Source organism: Bos taurus, chromosome 16 (assembly GCF_002263795.3).
Source record: "Bos taurus isolate L1 Dominette 01449 registration number 42190680 breed Hereford chromosome 16, ARS-UCD2.0, whole genome shotgun sequence".
Classification (NCBI taxonomy): domain Eukaryota; kingdom Metazoa; phylum Chordata; class Mammalia; order Artiodactyla; family Bovidae; genus Bos; species Bos taurus.
Window position 1 is genome coordinate 942,393 of NC_037343.1, and position 14,559 is coordinate 956,951.

The 14,559-nt window shown below is 52.4% G+C and overlaps 1 protein-coding gene across 2 annotated transcripts in view; it reads left to right on the forward strand.

Moving 5' to 3' along the window:
* The window catches only part of ADORA1 (adenosine A1 receptor), a 41,225-nt gene extending 26,767 nt beyond the window's left edge, over nt 1-14,458 (forward strand). Inside the window, exon 3 of one of the 2 annotated variants that reach the window (XM_005216653.5) lies at nt 12,461-14,456. In XM_005216653.5, coding sequence (XP_005216710.1) covers nt 12,461-13,100 — 640 coding nt within the window. In that variant the 3' untranslated portion in view covers nt 13,101-14,456. 2 annotated transcript variants of the gene reach the window in all.
* The last annotated feature ends 101 nt before the right edge of the window (nt 14,459-14,559 follow it).

Sequence of the window (14,559 nt, forward strand, 5' to 3'; positions counted from 1 at the left end):
GCTCCGTCACTGTTCCGGGTACAGCGCCCAGGGCTCCTCCCTCTGCCTGAAGCTCTTCCATGAGCCCCGAGGCTGTCTGACAAAGGGTCCCGAGGAAGGAGGCATGTGATCTTGAGGGGAGGGGAGGCAGCTGCGTGCTAAGTGTCTCCTCAATGTCAGGAGCAGCATTGAGTGACTTCTTTGGCAGCATATTCAATTTTATTTAGCTGTGCAAGGCTGGTATAAACATCATTTCTACAAATAAAGAAATAGAGAACCAAGGAGGTAAAGGAACTTGAAAATTGTTATCCAACTAGTAATTAGCAAAAGTGGAGCTTGAACACCTGCCTGCCAGACACCAAAGTGAATGCTATTTGTGATACACCCACTTACCCGGCCACTGTGCTCAGGGATTTCCAGGGGAACCGCAGTCCCTGTCCTCAGAGAGCTTCTAGGCTGAGACGGAGCTGGAACACACAAGATTTTTCAGATAAGAGAAACTGGCTGAGAGGGCTGAGACTTCCAGGACAGGGGCTGCTAGCAGTGGGCACAGGCCTGGCATGACCCACCGTCTGGTTTCCTTTAGGCCCTGTCTGCTTTCTCTCAGGTTCCAGAGCCTGCGTGTGCTCATCTGCACAGCTACTTCAATCACAAGTGCAAGGAAGCTAAATCAGGAAGTGTTGCTAGCCTCGTGGCAGTAGAAATAGTCCAGTGAGGTCTGTGGAAGTGAGATGGAGGAGATGGGCTAAAGAGGCAGCCCAGCAGACGCTGGGCTTGGTCCTAGGGCTTAGTGTTGTGAGAGATTCTGGGAAACTTTCTCTGCCACCCGCTGGTAGCAGGAACCCTGTAAAGAGCACTGGGCCACAGTCAGAGGAACCTGGTTAAGTCTTTATTTGTCAAAATGATGTTTATACCAGCCTTGCATGGCTGAACCCTCTTAGGCCTCAGTTTCCCTACCTGTGAAATGTCAACAACAAAAGCTATCCTTTTGGTCAGACAAGATAATGTGTGCAACAGGGAGGATCCTTGGTTGGAGGTGCTCCGCCCCACTGTCATTTCGCTGAGGTGGAAGCCTCTTGCCCTTCTTTCTCCCATTCTGGCTCCCTGCCTTTGCTCCCTCCATATGGTGGAGGTGGCTCTCCATAAAGAGAAGCAAGTCACACTGGTGGTTTGCAGGGGACTTGGCATGGATTTGAGTTCCTATTTCCTACAGGATCCAAGACATATGCCTTTCTTTTTCCTGGGCTCCTCAGACAGGCTTTTGCACAAACAACAGTGGGAAGGGTAACTTTTTGTGCCAACCATTCGGCTGAATACCACTGGGCCTTGCTCCTTCGACACACACTGAAGTCTGAGAAGCTTGGATGGTGAGGGACACTGGGGACGTAAGGCTACAGTCCCTGCTCTCAGGGTCTGCCCTGCCTCATGGGGATATGACTGTGTGAGACACCAAACCCTGGTCTTGGAGGGAGCTGGCCTGAGATACAATCCCAGTTCTGACCACCAGCTGTATGACTTTGAGAGAGTACCCAGTCTAATCTGTGAAGATGCTGCCTTCTTCCCAGGAGGATTTTGAAAAGGGGAAAGGAGAGGCTGCACGGAAGGCTCAGTGCCAAGTAGTTACTGTGGAAACACTGGAAGGTGGGTGAGGCAGCTCCGGAGATATCAGCTCCGTTTGATATCTGCCTTGCTAAGATTCTGAGAGGTGATGCAATCTGCTAACACAGCAGGTTTGAGTCTGACTTGAACCCCGGCCCTCTGATGCCTGTCACATGCCTGCCAGTGCTTTGTTATCTTGAGCTTCTTGCTTCCCTGGCCAACTAGTGTGACTCTGTTACAGATACTGGTAGCGGCTTCCCCAGGAGAGGGGCAGTAGTGGGTGGTCAGGTCCCTTTGTGGGGCACTTGAGTTGGAACTTTCAAATGGCCCAGACTGTTGATATCAACATCAGCTGGGAGAGGAAGCCACTGTGGGGTCCCCGCCACGTGCCTGGTATGCCTTTCCCACCTAATCCTTGCTTGGTTGAGTCCCCAGGGTCCATTATTGCCCACAATCTGCCTTTACTTTTTGCGGCTCTGAGCCCAGCACTTGGAAGTTTTTGTGAATGGTAGACAGGAAAAAAGGCTTTGATTTTTAATAAGCTTCCTCCTCTCCCACATACATCATAATGTGAGATTCCCTCATCCAGGGTTGTGGCAGATGTGAGTGATTTATTAGGCTTTGCAGAAGTGGCAGAAGTGACTGAAAATGAGGTCATTGATCAAGGCTCCGAGAAGCTGCCTCACCAGGTCCCTGCTCTGGGATGCTGCCAGTGGCTCCATGCTGCTCCATTATCCTGATGCAAGTCACGGGGAGGTAGGCCAGCTTGCTGAGAACAGACTGTCCCCTACTTCCACCCAGGAGCAGCTGTAAGGAGAAAGGCTAGCCTTGCAGCAGGAGGAAGTGTAGTTAGACTCTAAATAGGCTAGAATCACCTAATTAAGTAGCTTAATGTATTACTCTGGGTGACTTAGAATGGAAAGTGGGCTGGGTAACTGGGGCAGAAACTTAGGATTGGAAATCTCAAGGAGTCTATGGGAGGTTCCTCAGCTGGTGGGCTGGGTGCATGTTCTGTTCTTCTCCTTCCAGAAGGGATGTTGTGGCAAGAAGCAGAAAGCCTCAGAGCAGCTTCCTCTTCCTCTCCTTCCTGCTTTATTCCCATTTAAAATGGCCAATGATATCATATCTACCATGATAACATATCTACCATGTTAGTGCCTTTTTTCTGTTCACTGAGTTTGTTGTTTCTCTCCCACCTTCTGTTTCTCTGACGTCTCTGGTTTTAACTGAGCATTTTATGTGAATCTATTTTCCTTTCTAAAAATATTATTGTGTGCCTACTGCGTACCAGTACCATGGCCGGTGCTAGGAATACAACATTGAACCAGACCTGACTCCCGTCACTGGGGAACTTGCAGTTATATGCTCAGGGAGGAAAGCATAGTTTTAGTGATTGCCCCGCATGGTGAAGAGGACGGTATCAGTCTCCACCTTGATCCAGGTGAGCCGACTGCGAGAAGGCCTGGGAAGGGCACCTGGGCAATGCTGGGTGCTTCCCCATCTCTCACTGCATCAGGACCCTCCTTCTCCCCAGCCCATCTCTGGAGGTGCTACAGAAAAGAGGAGAAAAGCCTCCAGTCCAAGAAGTCGGAAAGGCAGGGTGGGACAGGGCTCAGGGCTGGCAGCCATTGCTGAACTTTGCTGTGTGCTGCTGCCCGAGTGGCTGCGCTGGCTCCTGGACTGGGCCTGGCCTGCAGCTTCGTGTGAATGTCCTGCACACTGCGGGGATCAGTGAGTAGGCCTGTGGTGGGGCTCAAGACAAAGGAAGCGTGAAGAGGCACAAAGGAGGGACGATGGGAAGCTGCTGAGTGCTGGAGTTCTTACTGCTGTAATTGGGGCTCCAAATTTCCACCAACCTGAACGTGAGGTGGGAGCAAGGACAGGACCTGGGAAAATATGACTGCAGCTTCTTCCAGGTCCCAAGAGCAGTACTTCCTTGGGTTGGGATACAGCAGGAGGGACTGAAGTTAGATCCTGGGTAGGACTTTCTGGTGTAAAAGTACAAGCTATGGAATAAAGGCCTGTGGGTGAGATGGGACCTCTCTTTGGAAAGATTTCCACAGAGGAGGGTCTCCCTGTTCTCCTGTCCTCCTCCCACATCTGTTGCATCTTTCCTAGAGGGCTGATGCTGTGACTTAGGGGACCCTGAAAGCCAAAGCGGCTTTCTTGGTGGTTCACTGGTAAAGAATCGCCTGCACTGCAGGAGACTTGGGTTCAATCCCTCGGTTGGCAAGATCCTCTGGAGAAGGAAATAGCCACCCACTCCAGTATTTTTGCCCAGGAAATCCCATGAACAGAGGATCCTGGTGGGCTACAGTCCATGGGGTCACAAAAGAGCTGGACATGACTTAATGACTAAACAACACCAATGAGGCCCAGGCGGCTAAAGCAGAGTAAGGACCCAAGTCCTCTGAGAGCAGCAGCCTCTGCAGGGCAAGCACCACCACCCCCAGGCCAGGGGAGGCCTGGGGGGCACCCCTGTGACTCCACGCTCTGGTCTGCTCTCTGGTCTCAGTGGGCTACCCCCTTCGGGCTGCTCTTGACTCTGCTCACTGTCTCTCTACCCAGGATGGGTCATGGCCCCTCGAGGGAAACAGGCCTTCGGGCAGATATTGAGTACTCTACAGTTCCAGACAGACTAGAAGATGAGCAGAGGAGGGTGGGAGACAGCGCCGGAGCCCCCCAAGACTGTCCCCCCGTCTCCACTCTCTGCACTGGCCGCTTACTTGCGAGAGCTTTACTGGACTTAGCCAGGAATTAAGGTTTCTCCAGGGCCTTGTGTGGGGTGTAGTGCTGGGCTCAGCAAGCTCCCCATGCCCGTCTGTTCCCCACCCAAAGACTCAGACACTAGTCAGATCAGGGGACACAGACTAGTTCTGTACCAAGGCTGAATTCAGGAGGGGAGCTGAAGTGAAACAAGTAACTTTTTGTTTCTCTGAGTTGCTGCAACCTGATTTGTTTCTCTTCAGGAGCTGACTGTGTTTTCTGGTAGAGCCAGGGGTGTCCTTGGGAGAGGGGCGGTGGTAAGAGGAGGCACCAGTTGCTACTATTCACAGAGGGGCCTTGTGGTCACAGTGAGCTTGCCAAGTAGGTCCTCTTGTGCCAGTGTGCTGAGGACAAAGCAAGGCTCAAGGAATTGTTACTTGGCCAAGGCCACAGACTGTTAACTGGTAGTGCCAAAGCTTAAACTCAGATCTGACTCCATAGCATTCTTCATTCATTGGAAAAGAGTTTCACCCAAGCTCATTCCCTCCTGCAAAGCCTGGACCAGAACTCAGCTCCATTTTCCTATAACATCAGGTCTTTCCACTCTGTTGGAAAAGAATTTGACACCCTTTACCACCGTGGTCAAACCAGAAAGGCCTCACCGTGCCAACCACTCATAGGTCATCAAATCTATATGCAGACAGGATTTTTTTTTCCATGCCACCGAATGAGTCAGAAAGTCTCCCACAGCAGGTGGGGCTATCTGGCCTTGATGTTTTCACCATCCTGGACTTACCCCCAAGAACTGGAGACAATCAAATCTGAGAGCAGGAAATGGCCAGGAATGCTGAGGTCTGGGTCCTGTTTTCCTGAGTTTGAAGTTCAGGTAAGACACTCTCCTCCCTGAAGACCACCCTGTTCCTGGGATGTGGGGCTTCACTGGTCTCAGGAGTCAGAGTACTGGGCTGGGGAGGAAGTGACAGCATCTCAAAGTCACCCAGGGGACTGTGTCAGAGCACAGTCCCGGGTCTCCTGCTGCTTATGTAGGGATGTTCTGATATGCCCTGGACTGCAGGAAAGGCTTGGGGATGTAGGCAAGGTTCCCTGGGGGCTCAGACAGTAGAGAATCTTCCTGCACTGCAGGAGACCCAGGTTCAATCCCTGGGTCAGAAAGATTCCCCTGGAGAAGAGAATGGCAACCCACTCCGGTATTCTTGCCTGGAGAATCCCATGGAGAGGAGCCTGGCGGGCTACAGTTCCTGAGATCGCAAAGAGTAGGATACGACTTAGTGACTAACACTTTCACCTTCATACTTTGAGAGCATGCCTTCCCTGAATCACCCTACCCCCTGCAGCGTCCTCCGCATCAGATGCTCTGAACAAATCCCAACCCCTCTTCGTGAGGATGAGAGGACACAGCCAGAGAGGAGAGGGGCTTTGTCACAGGCTCCTAGGCCTCTAGAGGAGCTTGTGATGTCAGTTATCTGGACTGCTTTTGAGTCTGGGGCTGAGGCCAGGAACTTTTATTGGCCTTGTATGTTTTATTTAGCCTGGACTGCTCTTCCATCAGAGATTTAGGAGCTATACCTCCCCTGTCAGAAGGGGAGTTCCCTTGGGGCAGAGAATAGCATGTGTCTTCCACTCATTCCCAGATTCAAGGAAGCTCTGAATCTGAAGCAGAGAGGGTGGGGGAAGTTGTTTCAGAATAGAGGACGTTACTGGGTCACATGCTGCTGCTGCTGCTGCTAAGTCGCGTCAGTCGTGTCCAACTCTGTGTGACCCCACAGACGGCAGCCTACCAGGCTCCACCATCCCTGGGATTCTCCAGGCAAGAACACTGGAGTGGGTTGCCATTTCCTTCTCCAACTGGGTCACATACATAGATATAATTGTTTTTCCTACCGGTCTGTTGAATTGTTTGTCCTCAGAACATGACCAGGAGTTATTTCCAAGGTCCATTACCCTACTAGCATAATTAATTTATCCAGCTCTGTTCTTTCAAGGAGTTTAGTGTCTTCCCCTACTGTCTGTAGCTCTGCAAAGTAGCCCTGAGGGTTTCAGATGGATCCTCTTTTTGGGGATTGGTAACACTGATATTTAGAGGTGGTGGGTAATGCCACAGGGCCTAAAGCAAACAATATTCGAGGCAGGATAATTAGGACCCAGACATCCTGGTCCTTCCCTGGGGCTTCTGATCCAGACTCCGGGGGGAATGTTACTATTAAATATTTTGTCCCTGGAGTGTGCTTTTGATTGTATATGGTTTCCTGTTTCCTTTGAAAGGGAGAATTTCTCTGCAGGAAGCAGTTTAATAGTCTGAAAGTCTTACGTCCCTGATCTTGAGATCCAAGTTTCCATTTATAAGTAGCTAAGATCTATGATAAGAAGGGAGGCAAGGAAGGCGGTAACCCGAGCTGTGGAATATGACTCCTTCTCACACGGCAAGAAAGGGAAGGGAAGATGGAGGATTCAGCCGCAGACTATCCAACTGCATGTTGCAGAAAGGTGTGGGCCCCTTCCAGTCCCCTACTCAGTCTGCATGCCTAAGGCCTTGGTGAGAAGCAGGTGACGATGGCCTGCGGACCCTGCCCTGGTCTCAGCAGTTCACAGGACACTTCGTCACCCCTGCCTCCAAACAGAACCATGTGTAGCCTTTTCCACACTCATTCTTTGGATTATCTCTCTTCTTTTGAGTTAACACATATTTATTAAAAGTCTGGCCAGGTCTTTCGTCTCTCTAGCAGGGAGTTCTTTGTGATAACTACACTCAATTGTTCCTGCTCCAGCTTCACTCCTGAACCATTGGGATCTAACCTGGAACACAGAAAGTATTAGGTGTTTACAACCGAGGGCTTTTAATGCCTTCATTAGGAACTGGTAACATAGGCCATGAAGCATCTGAAAAGTCAAAGAGGGGATAGTGAGGTAACTCAGACATTAGCAACAAAGAAGCTACCCCTAGGCTGAAGGACAAAAAAGGAGGTGGTCCCAGAACCCAGGGGCTGTGGGCGGTTAGTGGAAGCTGGAACCACAGTGGGCCTGATAGCCAGAGGTGGAGCCAAGGAAGAGATTTAACCTCTGCCTGAGACCCTCCTGTGACAGAGAGGTGGGTGGAAACATCCTTCCGTCTCCTCCTTCCAGCAGTCCAATGCCTTCGATGAACCGAGTGACCCAGGCCCTTGGGAGATGCAGGCTTCAGGAGTTAGCCCCCATCCCCTGTGACTCAGAACAGGGCAGGGCCGGGGGTGTGGGGCGGGTAGGGTGCCCAGCCTGAGGACAGCACACCTGTCTAGTCTGTGCAGGGCTGGAGCAGCTTCTCTGAGCGCCTTGCTCTGTTGGCCAGTTCTTTGTCCACCAAAGACTTTTTGAGGATCTGTTTTCCTCCCTTCTCTCTTCTTTGTCCAGTGCATCTTTCCTGCCTAGGTCCCCGGGTCTCTTTATCACCTGGTGGCATTCTAAGCTTTTCCTGTTCTAAGGAGCTTATTGTTCATGGTATCAGAGTCTGCCTAAAAATTAGTCCACAATGGTGTCCCTGAAGAGCCATCCTATGACGCTGTAGGCAGGCAGAGGCCAGGCCTCTCTGCAGTCGGGTCTCCAACCCATGAAGAGGGCTTATTCATAATGCAAAGGGCCAATGCAGAGCTCAGGCATGCTCATAGCTCCTGCTGGAATTTAGCTTGAGATGGAAATGCTCTGGGAGACTCTGGGGAGACTGGTTCCGGCTGGGGAAGCCTCTGCTGGCCTCACTGTGTGTTGGGAGCAGGACTGCTGTGTGTATTGGAGCCTGGCTGGTGGCCTGGTGGCACTCACTCATACCGCTCAGAAGAGGCCCTCGTCCTCAATCAATCATGAATGGTCAAATAAGTCGTTTTTATTTGTTGCTGAATAAAATGTGGTTGCCACTGCATAAATCATAAAGATTGAATAAATGGATATATGGATTCATGTGTCCATTTTTACGTGTATTTATTCACGTTGAGGGGTTGGGAGAGGAGAAGGGCCCCTGGTGAGAGAGGGGTCAGGCTCAAGGCGGGGGTGCCACTCTTCCCTCAGTGGTAGGGATCAGAAACTGAGTCTAGCCTGATGGTGCTCTCTCTCACTTGGACATCCAAACTCAGCAGCAGGTCCTGTGGGCTGTGCTCCCAACACCTCTGACAGCCGGGAGCTCCTCCCCACCCCCACCGTCACCTACCCGAGGTCACCACCTCGCCTCTCGCCTTCATGCGTGTAAGTCACTTCAGTCATGTCCGACTCTTTGTGACCCCATGGACTGGAGCCCACCAGGCTCCTCTGTCAGTGGGATTCTCCAGGCAAGAACACTGCAGTGGGTTCCATGCCCTCCAAAGGATCTTTTCATCAAACCACGTCTCTCATGTATTCTACGTTGGCACGTGAGTTCTTTACCACTGAGCCACCATGGAATAGGGAATCCCTGCCTCTTGCCTGGACAGCTGAAATAGGCTCCCTGTGGTGTTCTTGCTTTCCCCGCTGCACAAAGCACACTCCACACCGCAGCGCAAGGTATCTTTTAAAAACCGAAATTGGATTATATTCTTGCTTTGCTTACAACGGCTTTCCCTGCACAAGAACAAAACCTTGAAATCTTTCATGTGACCTGCCCAGCCCAGGGGGCTGCCCCAGACCACAGCTCTGACTGCCCTGCCCTGTGTCTTGCCCTCACTAGGCTACAGGGGTGGGCAGGGCTCTCCCTGGTTCCTTCAGTGATGTCTTCGAAGGGCTGCCCACCCCGCTTGCCTGCGGTGGGGCCCCACATGGTGTTTCAGTGCCTCGACGCTATTGCTTCCCCTTTGTCTGGGGCAGTCATCTCTCTGACTAGCTCTCAGCACAGCCCCAGGGGTGATGAGGCCTTAGACCATGACTTGAGGGGGACAAGCACTTGTCCTATTGAACATGCCCCACTCTATGTGCACCCCAGAACTTGCAGCCTCTGCTGCTCTTTCCCACATGTAAGGAGAAGTGAGTTTTTCTCCCAGCCCCGGGAGATAGCCCTTCCTGTGAATGCCTGCCCCTACCCCACCAAGGTTCTGAGTCTAATCCTTTCCCACTATGGAAAAAATAGCAAGAAAAACAGATGAGAACTGATACCGTAGGCTGCAGGGTCTGCTGGGACCTGGTCCTGGAGGAGCCCCAGGAAAGCTTTAACCCCAGGGCTCCAGGCAGTTGAGAAAGGTGCGGGAAGGAGAAAAGGGGGGCACCTCTTTAGACAGAAGCTGCCTCCTCCTTGTCTCCCATCTGGGACACTGTCAGAGTTCAGGTCCTCTCTTGGTGGGTCATCATTGCCCAGATGTGAGTCCTGGGCTAGGCACCCCCGCCTCCAGTCCTCAGGCTGGATGGCAATACCAGAGCTCACCGTGTCTACCCTTCTTTCTCCGGGTAGTACCACCTGTGGACAGGCATTTTAAAGCTTGTCAGAAAGGGATATTCCGAATCTGCTTATCATCCACAACTAAATAACCCATAGTCAGCCTGCAGGGTGGTCGTGCGGATGACCTGAGACATGAATGTGAAAGCACCTTATAAGTGGCACACGTGATGTGAACACAGAGGTGATAAACTGTGACAGGGGACGCCTGCCTCCACCCTTCCTTCTGCAGCTGCAGCCCCATTTGGCCCTGCTGAGGCTCACCCCAGGGCCCTGCCCCCTGCTTGTGACAGCTGTGACAGAGTGCCTTTCTCTTTTGTAGAATGATCTTCAGTCCTTTAGTCACAGCCCATAGACTCTGCCAGAACTTCTTTCACCATGGGACACATGGGAAAGCAATTGGAGCTCATCAGAAACAAATCCTGAGCCAGATGATTGCAGACACATTGGGCTACGTTTGCTGAACATCTAAAGATAGCAGGGTTTCCCAGGTGTGTGTGTTTTCAGGAGCTTTGGAGGGGTAGGAGCTCAGGCACAGGAATGTTGGTGGGGTGCTTACAGAGCATTTCACATATATTAACTCATCCGAAGTAGGTCCCATAGTCTCATCTTACAGAGGAAGAATTGACCAAGTAGGTTGCAGACCTGGGACTCAGATATGGATCTGTGGCTCCAAAGTATGCACCAGGCTTGCTATTCTGCTGGGGATTCAAGAGGCAGAAATAGGCTTTAGTTACAGCAAGAATGCAAGGATTCAGTTCAGTCACTCAGTCATGTCCAACTCTTTGTGACCCTCCTGTCCATCACCAACTCCCAGAGCTTGCTCAAACTCATGTTCATTGAGTCTGTGATGCCATCCAGCTATCTCATCCTCTGTCATCCCCTTCCCTTCCCACCTGCAATCTTTCCCAGCATCAGGGTCTTTTCAAATGGGTCACTTCTTCCCATCAGGTGGCCACAAAGCATTGGAGTTTAAGCTTCAACATCAGTCCTTCCAATGAACACCCAGGACTGATCTCCTTTAGGATGGACTGGTTGGATCTCTTTGCAGTCCAAGGGACTCTCAAGAGTCTTCTCCAACACCACAGTTCAAAAGCATCATTCTTCGATGCTCAGGTTTCTTTCTAGTCCAAGTTATTTCTCACATCCATACATGACCACAGGAAAAACCATAACTTCAGATAGGCACAAGCAATCTGGGCAGCTTTCAAGACTCCTCAGAGCTCTGGGGACACAAGATTACAGAGTAGGGGAGGGGAACCACGCTGTGGTGTTGGAGTGTTCTAAGGGCCTCAGTTTCCCCACTGGGATGATGAGATTGGAAACGAGGTTCCCAGGGTCCCTTCTAGTGCTCATTTTTTAGGCAGGGTGGGAGTGGGTCCAGCTTCTCACATCCCCCAAATCATCCCCCTTTCCACTCCAGTAAAGTAAATATTGCTGTGGAGGACAAAGCTGCAGATTCTCCAGGCAGAGGACAGAAGAAAATGGAGCTAGAAGGAGGCCTCCACCTTCACACCCGTGGGCCTCAGTAGCTGTTTACATGCTCAGGAGGCCACTCCATCCATCTCAGAAACTGCATCGGAAAATAACAACTGGGCAAGCTGCTGGCCCAGAGCCAGGCAGGCCCCAGCCTTTGGCACTCATCCCAAGGCCAGTGCGTGGGCCAAGGACATGCCGGCTGCTGGCTGAATTGGTTTAAAGGGAAGCGGGGAGCCCCTCTAGACTGCATCTCCTCCACCGTGGGGACAGTGGCAGAGAGAGAGGCATGGCCCACGGGCAGCCACGTCCATTCTCAGGGCCCTCCTAATGGTTTCATATCTGTGTATGTTATGGCCTGAAGAGGGTTGGGGGCTCTGTCCCTTACTATGGTCCTGTTCATTTTCTTCAAAGGACATATCACAACCTGTAGCTGTATTCTTTCTTTCTTACTTTTATGTTTTCTGTTTCTTCACTCAAAATGTGAGCTGTGTAGAGGAAGGGGTTCTTTATCTTGGTCCCAGCACAGGGACCAACACCTGGCACTCAGAAAGCACTCAGAAAACGGATGACCTTGCCCAGGCATGCAGGCCTAAACTGAGGTCCCCTGCATGCAGTCCTCAGGAACCGTCAGTTCTCTTTCTTGAGAATAATTCCCAATTAGTTTGGGGGAGGAGAGCTGGTTCTTGACATGAACCCTTCAGGAGATAAGCATTGTACAATGACTGTAAAAGGAGGGGAGGTTAGGATGGAGGTGGGGAGATGGGACGGAGCCATGGGAGGCGGGTGTGGGAGAGCTTTTTATGATAGTGAGTCAGCTGGCCCAAGGGGAGGGGTGGTTTGTTAATCATTTTGTTGTGTGGTAAGCTAGGAAGCACAGGATAGCCTGCACCCTCCGTGTGGCCTCAGGAAGAACACTTGATTACCTTGAACATCAGTCTTCTCAGCTGTCAAATGGGCCCTCATTCTGGTGGTGCTTTTCTACCACGTGGGGACTGTCATGAAGCCATGATAAGGTCACCAGTGGGGGTGTTCCAAGTGCATATGAACAATTTTTACTTTGGTAATTTTAGTAAAACTCCTAAAGGAGTTCATCTGTTATTTCCTTCTAGATTTTTCCCACCCTCAGCAGGCGACATGAGCCAGTGCATTGCAAGTTCTGGCCTAAATTTTAGATCCCAAAGACTTTGCCCTCTAGCCAAAGACATGCACCTCCCCACTTACTGGGCCCTGGCTGAGCAAGGAGCTTCTCTTAGAGACCCCCGGGGCTGGGTGAACCGAGAAGGGGGCCTCACACTCTGCCCTCCTCTCCCTCAGGTACAAGACAGTGGTGACTCCTCGAAGGGCTGTGGTGGCCATCACTGGCTGCTGGATTCTCTCCTTCGTGGTGGGCCTGACGCCCATGTTCGGCTGGAACAACCTGAGCGCGGTGGAGCGGGACTGGCTGGCCAATGGCAGCGTGGGCGAGCCTGTGATTGAATGCCAGTTCGAGAAGGTCATCAGCATGGAGTACATGGTCTACTTCAACTTCTTCGTGTGGGTGCTGCCCCCGCTGCTGCTCATGGTCCTCATCTACATGGAGGTCTTCTATCTGATCCGCAAGCAGCTCAACAAGAAGGTGTCGGCCTCCTCCGGAGACCCGCAGAAGTACTATGGGAAGGAGCTGAAGATCGCCAAGTCGCTGGCCCTCATCCTCTTCCTCTTCGCCCTCAGCTGGCTGCCCTTGCACATCCTCAACTGCATCACCCTCTTCTGCCCTTCCTGCCACATGCCCAGGATCCTCATATACATCGCCATCTTCCTCTCACACGGCAACTCGGCCATGAACCCCATCGTCTACGCCTTCCGCATCCAGAAGTTTCGAGTGACCTTCCTTAAGATCTGGAATGACCACTTCCGCTGCCAGCCTGCACCCCCCGTTGATGAGGATGCCCCAGCAGAGAGACCCGATGACTAGACTCCGCCCGCCACCCCCCCTTGCCCGCATCTGGGGTGTCTCAGCCCAGGGCTCCCCTCCCTGCTATCCCACTCGTCTCCCTGGTCTCTCCCTGCTGTGGGCTATGGCTGTGACCCGCCCCTCACGGTCCTGGGGGAGGTTTGGGAGGTCAGTCTATGGGGAGAGAACCAGGTAACCTGAGGGAAAGAGGAAAGTGGCTTGGGCCTCCCCATCTGCCTGATCAACCCAAGGCAGCCCAGTGCCACGGCCTGAGTGGGCCCGAGACCCTGAGACTGCCGTGGGACCACGTAGGCCAGAAGAGCAAGCTCAGCTCCCACAGCAGGCAGGACAGCGGCTTGCCTGACAGGTGCTGGGATTGCAGCCCTGGGACCCAGCTTAAGGAGAGAAGCTCCCTGCCAAGACAGAGAGAAGGAGAGAAAGTGGATGTCCTGGCCTTGTTTTCTCTCCTGTTCTGCAGAAGAAGGTGGCCAGAGCCACTGACAGGCAGGAATCAAGGAGCCTTTAGTCCCCACCTCCCACAACCCTGTGTTCCTGACCATGATGCTTGCCAGGGTGCCTGCTCTCCTCGCCCCCGGGATTCCAAGGTTATACTTGTGAGAGGCAGAAAGAACGGGTCCAGAAATCATTTCCAGTGTTTGCTTCATTCTCCACTAGCCCTTGGTCCCCGAGTGGGAGCTCCAAGCTCCCTGGGACTAGTGTGGAATGGCAGGTGTGGGCCTCGGACAGCCACGAGGCAGAAGCATTGAGCCCTGACTCTTGCCCTGAGCATCCCAAGTAAGAGAATGAAGCGTTGCGGCTTGTCATCTGGGCCACCAGCTCTACCAGCTCCTCCAGTCCTCTGTGCTGGGCACCCTCCTAGGTGACACCCCTCTTTGCTGCTTCTGGGGAACTCCAGACCTGTCAACTCTTGGGAACATGCTGCCTGCCTGGGGAGGAGACGAACAAGGGAAAGTGGGCTGCCATGGGCACCGTGGGATGAGTGTGACAGGCTGCTCAGGCCGGAGGAGATGCCCCTCTGGAGTGTGTGGACAGGAAGGTCTTACCGGATTTTAAGTACCCTAAGCACCCCAGGCACTTAGTACTATATTCACGGGCTTTGAGGCTCTGTTGCAGAGTCTAGGCCTTTAGACTAGACCCTTCGGCAAGGGCCTACTCCTGGCCCAAACCAAAGCTCCTTATACAGAGGAGTGAGGGGCCAGGTTCTAAGTGTGAACAGCAACTCCAGGGCTGATTCCAGGCCCTTCCCTCTCTCAGGTGGAATGTCCCCTGGCTCCCAGGGAGGTCACTTGACTAATAAAAGACCGTCAACCCTCATGGAGAATGCACTCCACCACTGAGGGCAACAGGCAACCTCAATAGATAGAAATCAGTGGTGGTGTCTGGGGAGAAATGAAGGGAATCGGGAGGGCATGGAGGCGTTTGGAGCAAGGAGGGTTCCAGAGAAGGGTGTGTCTGTTCC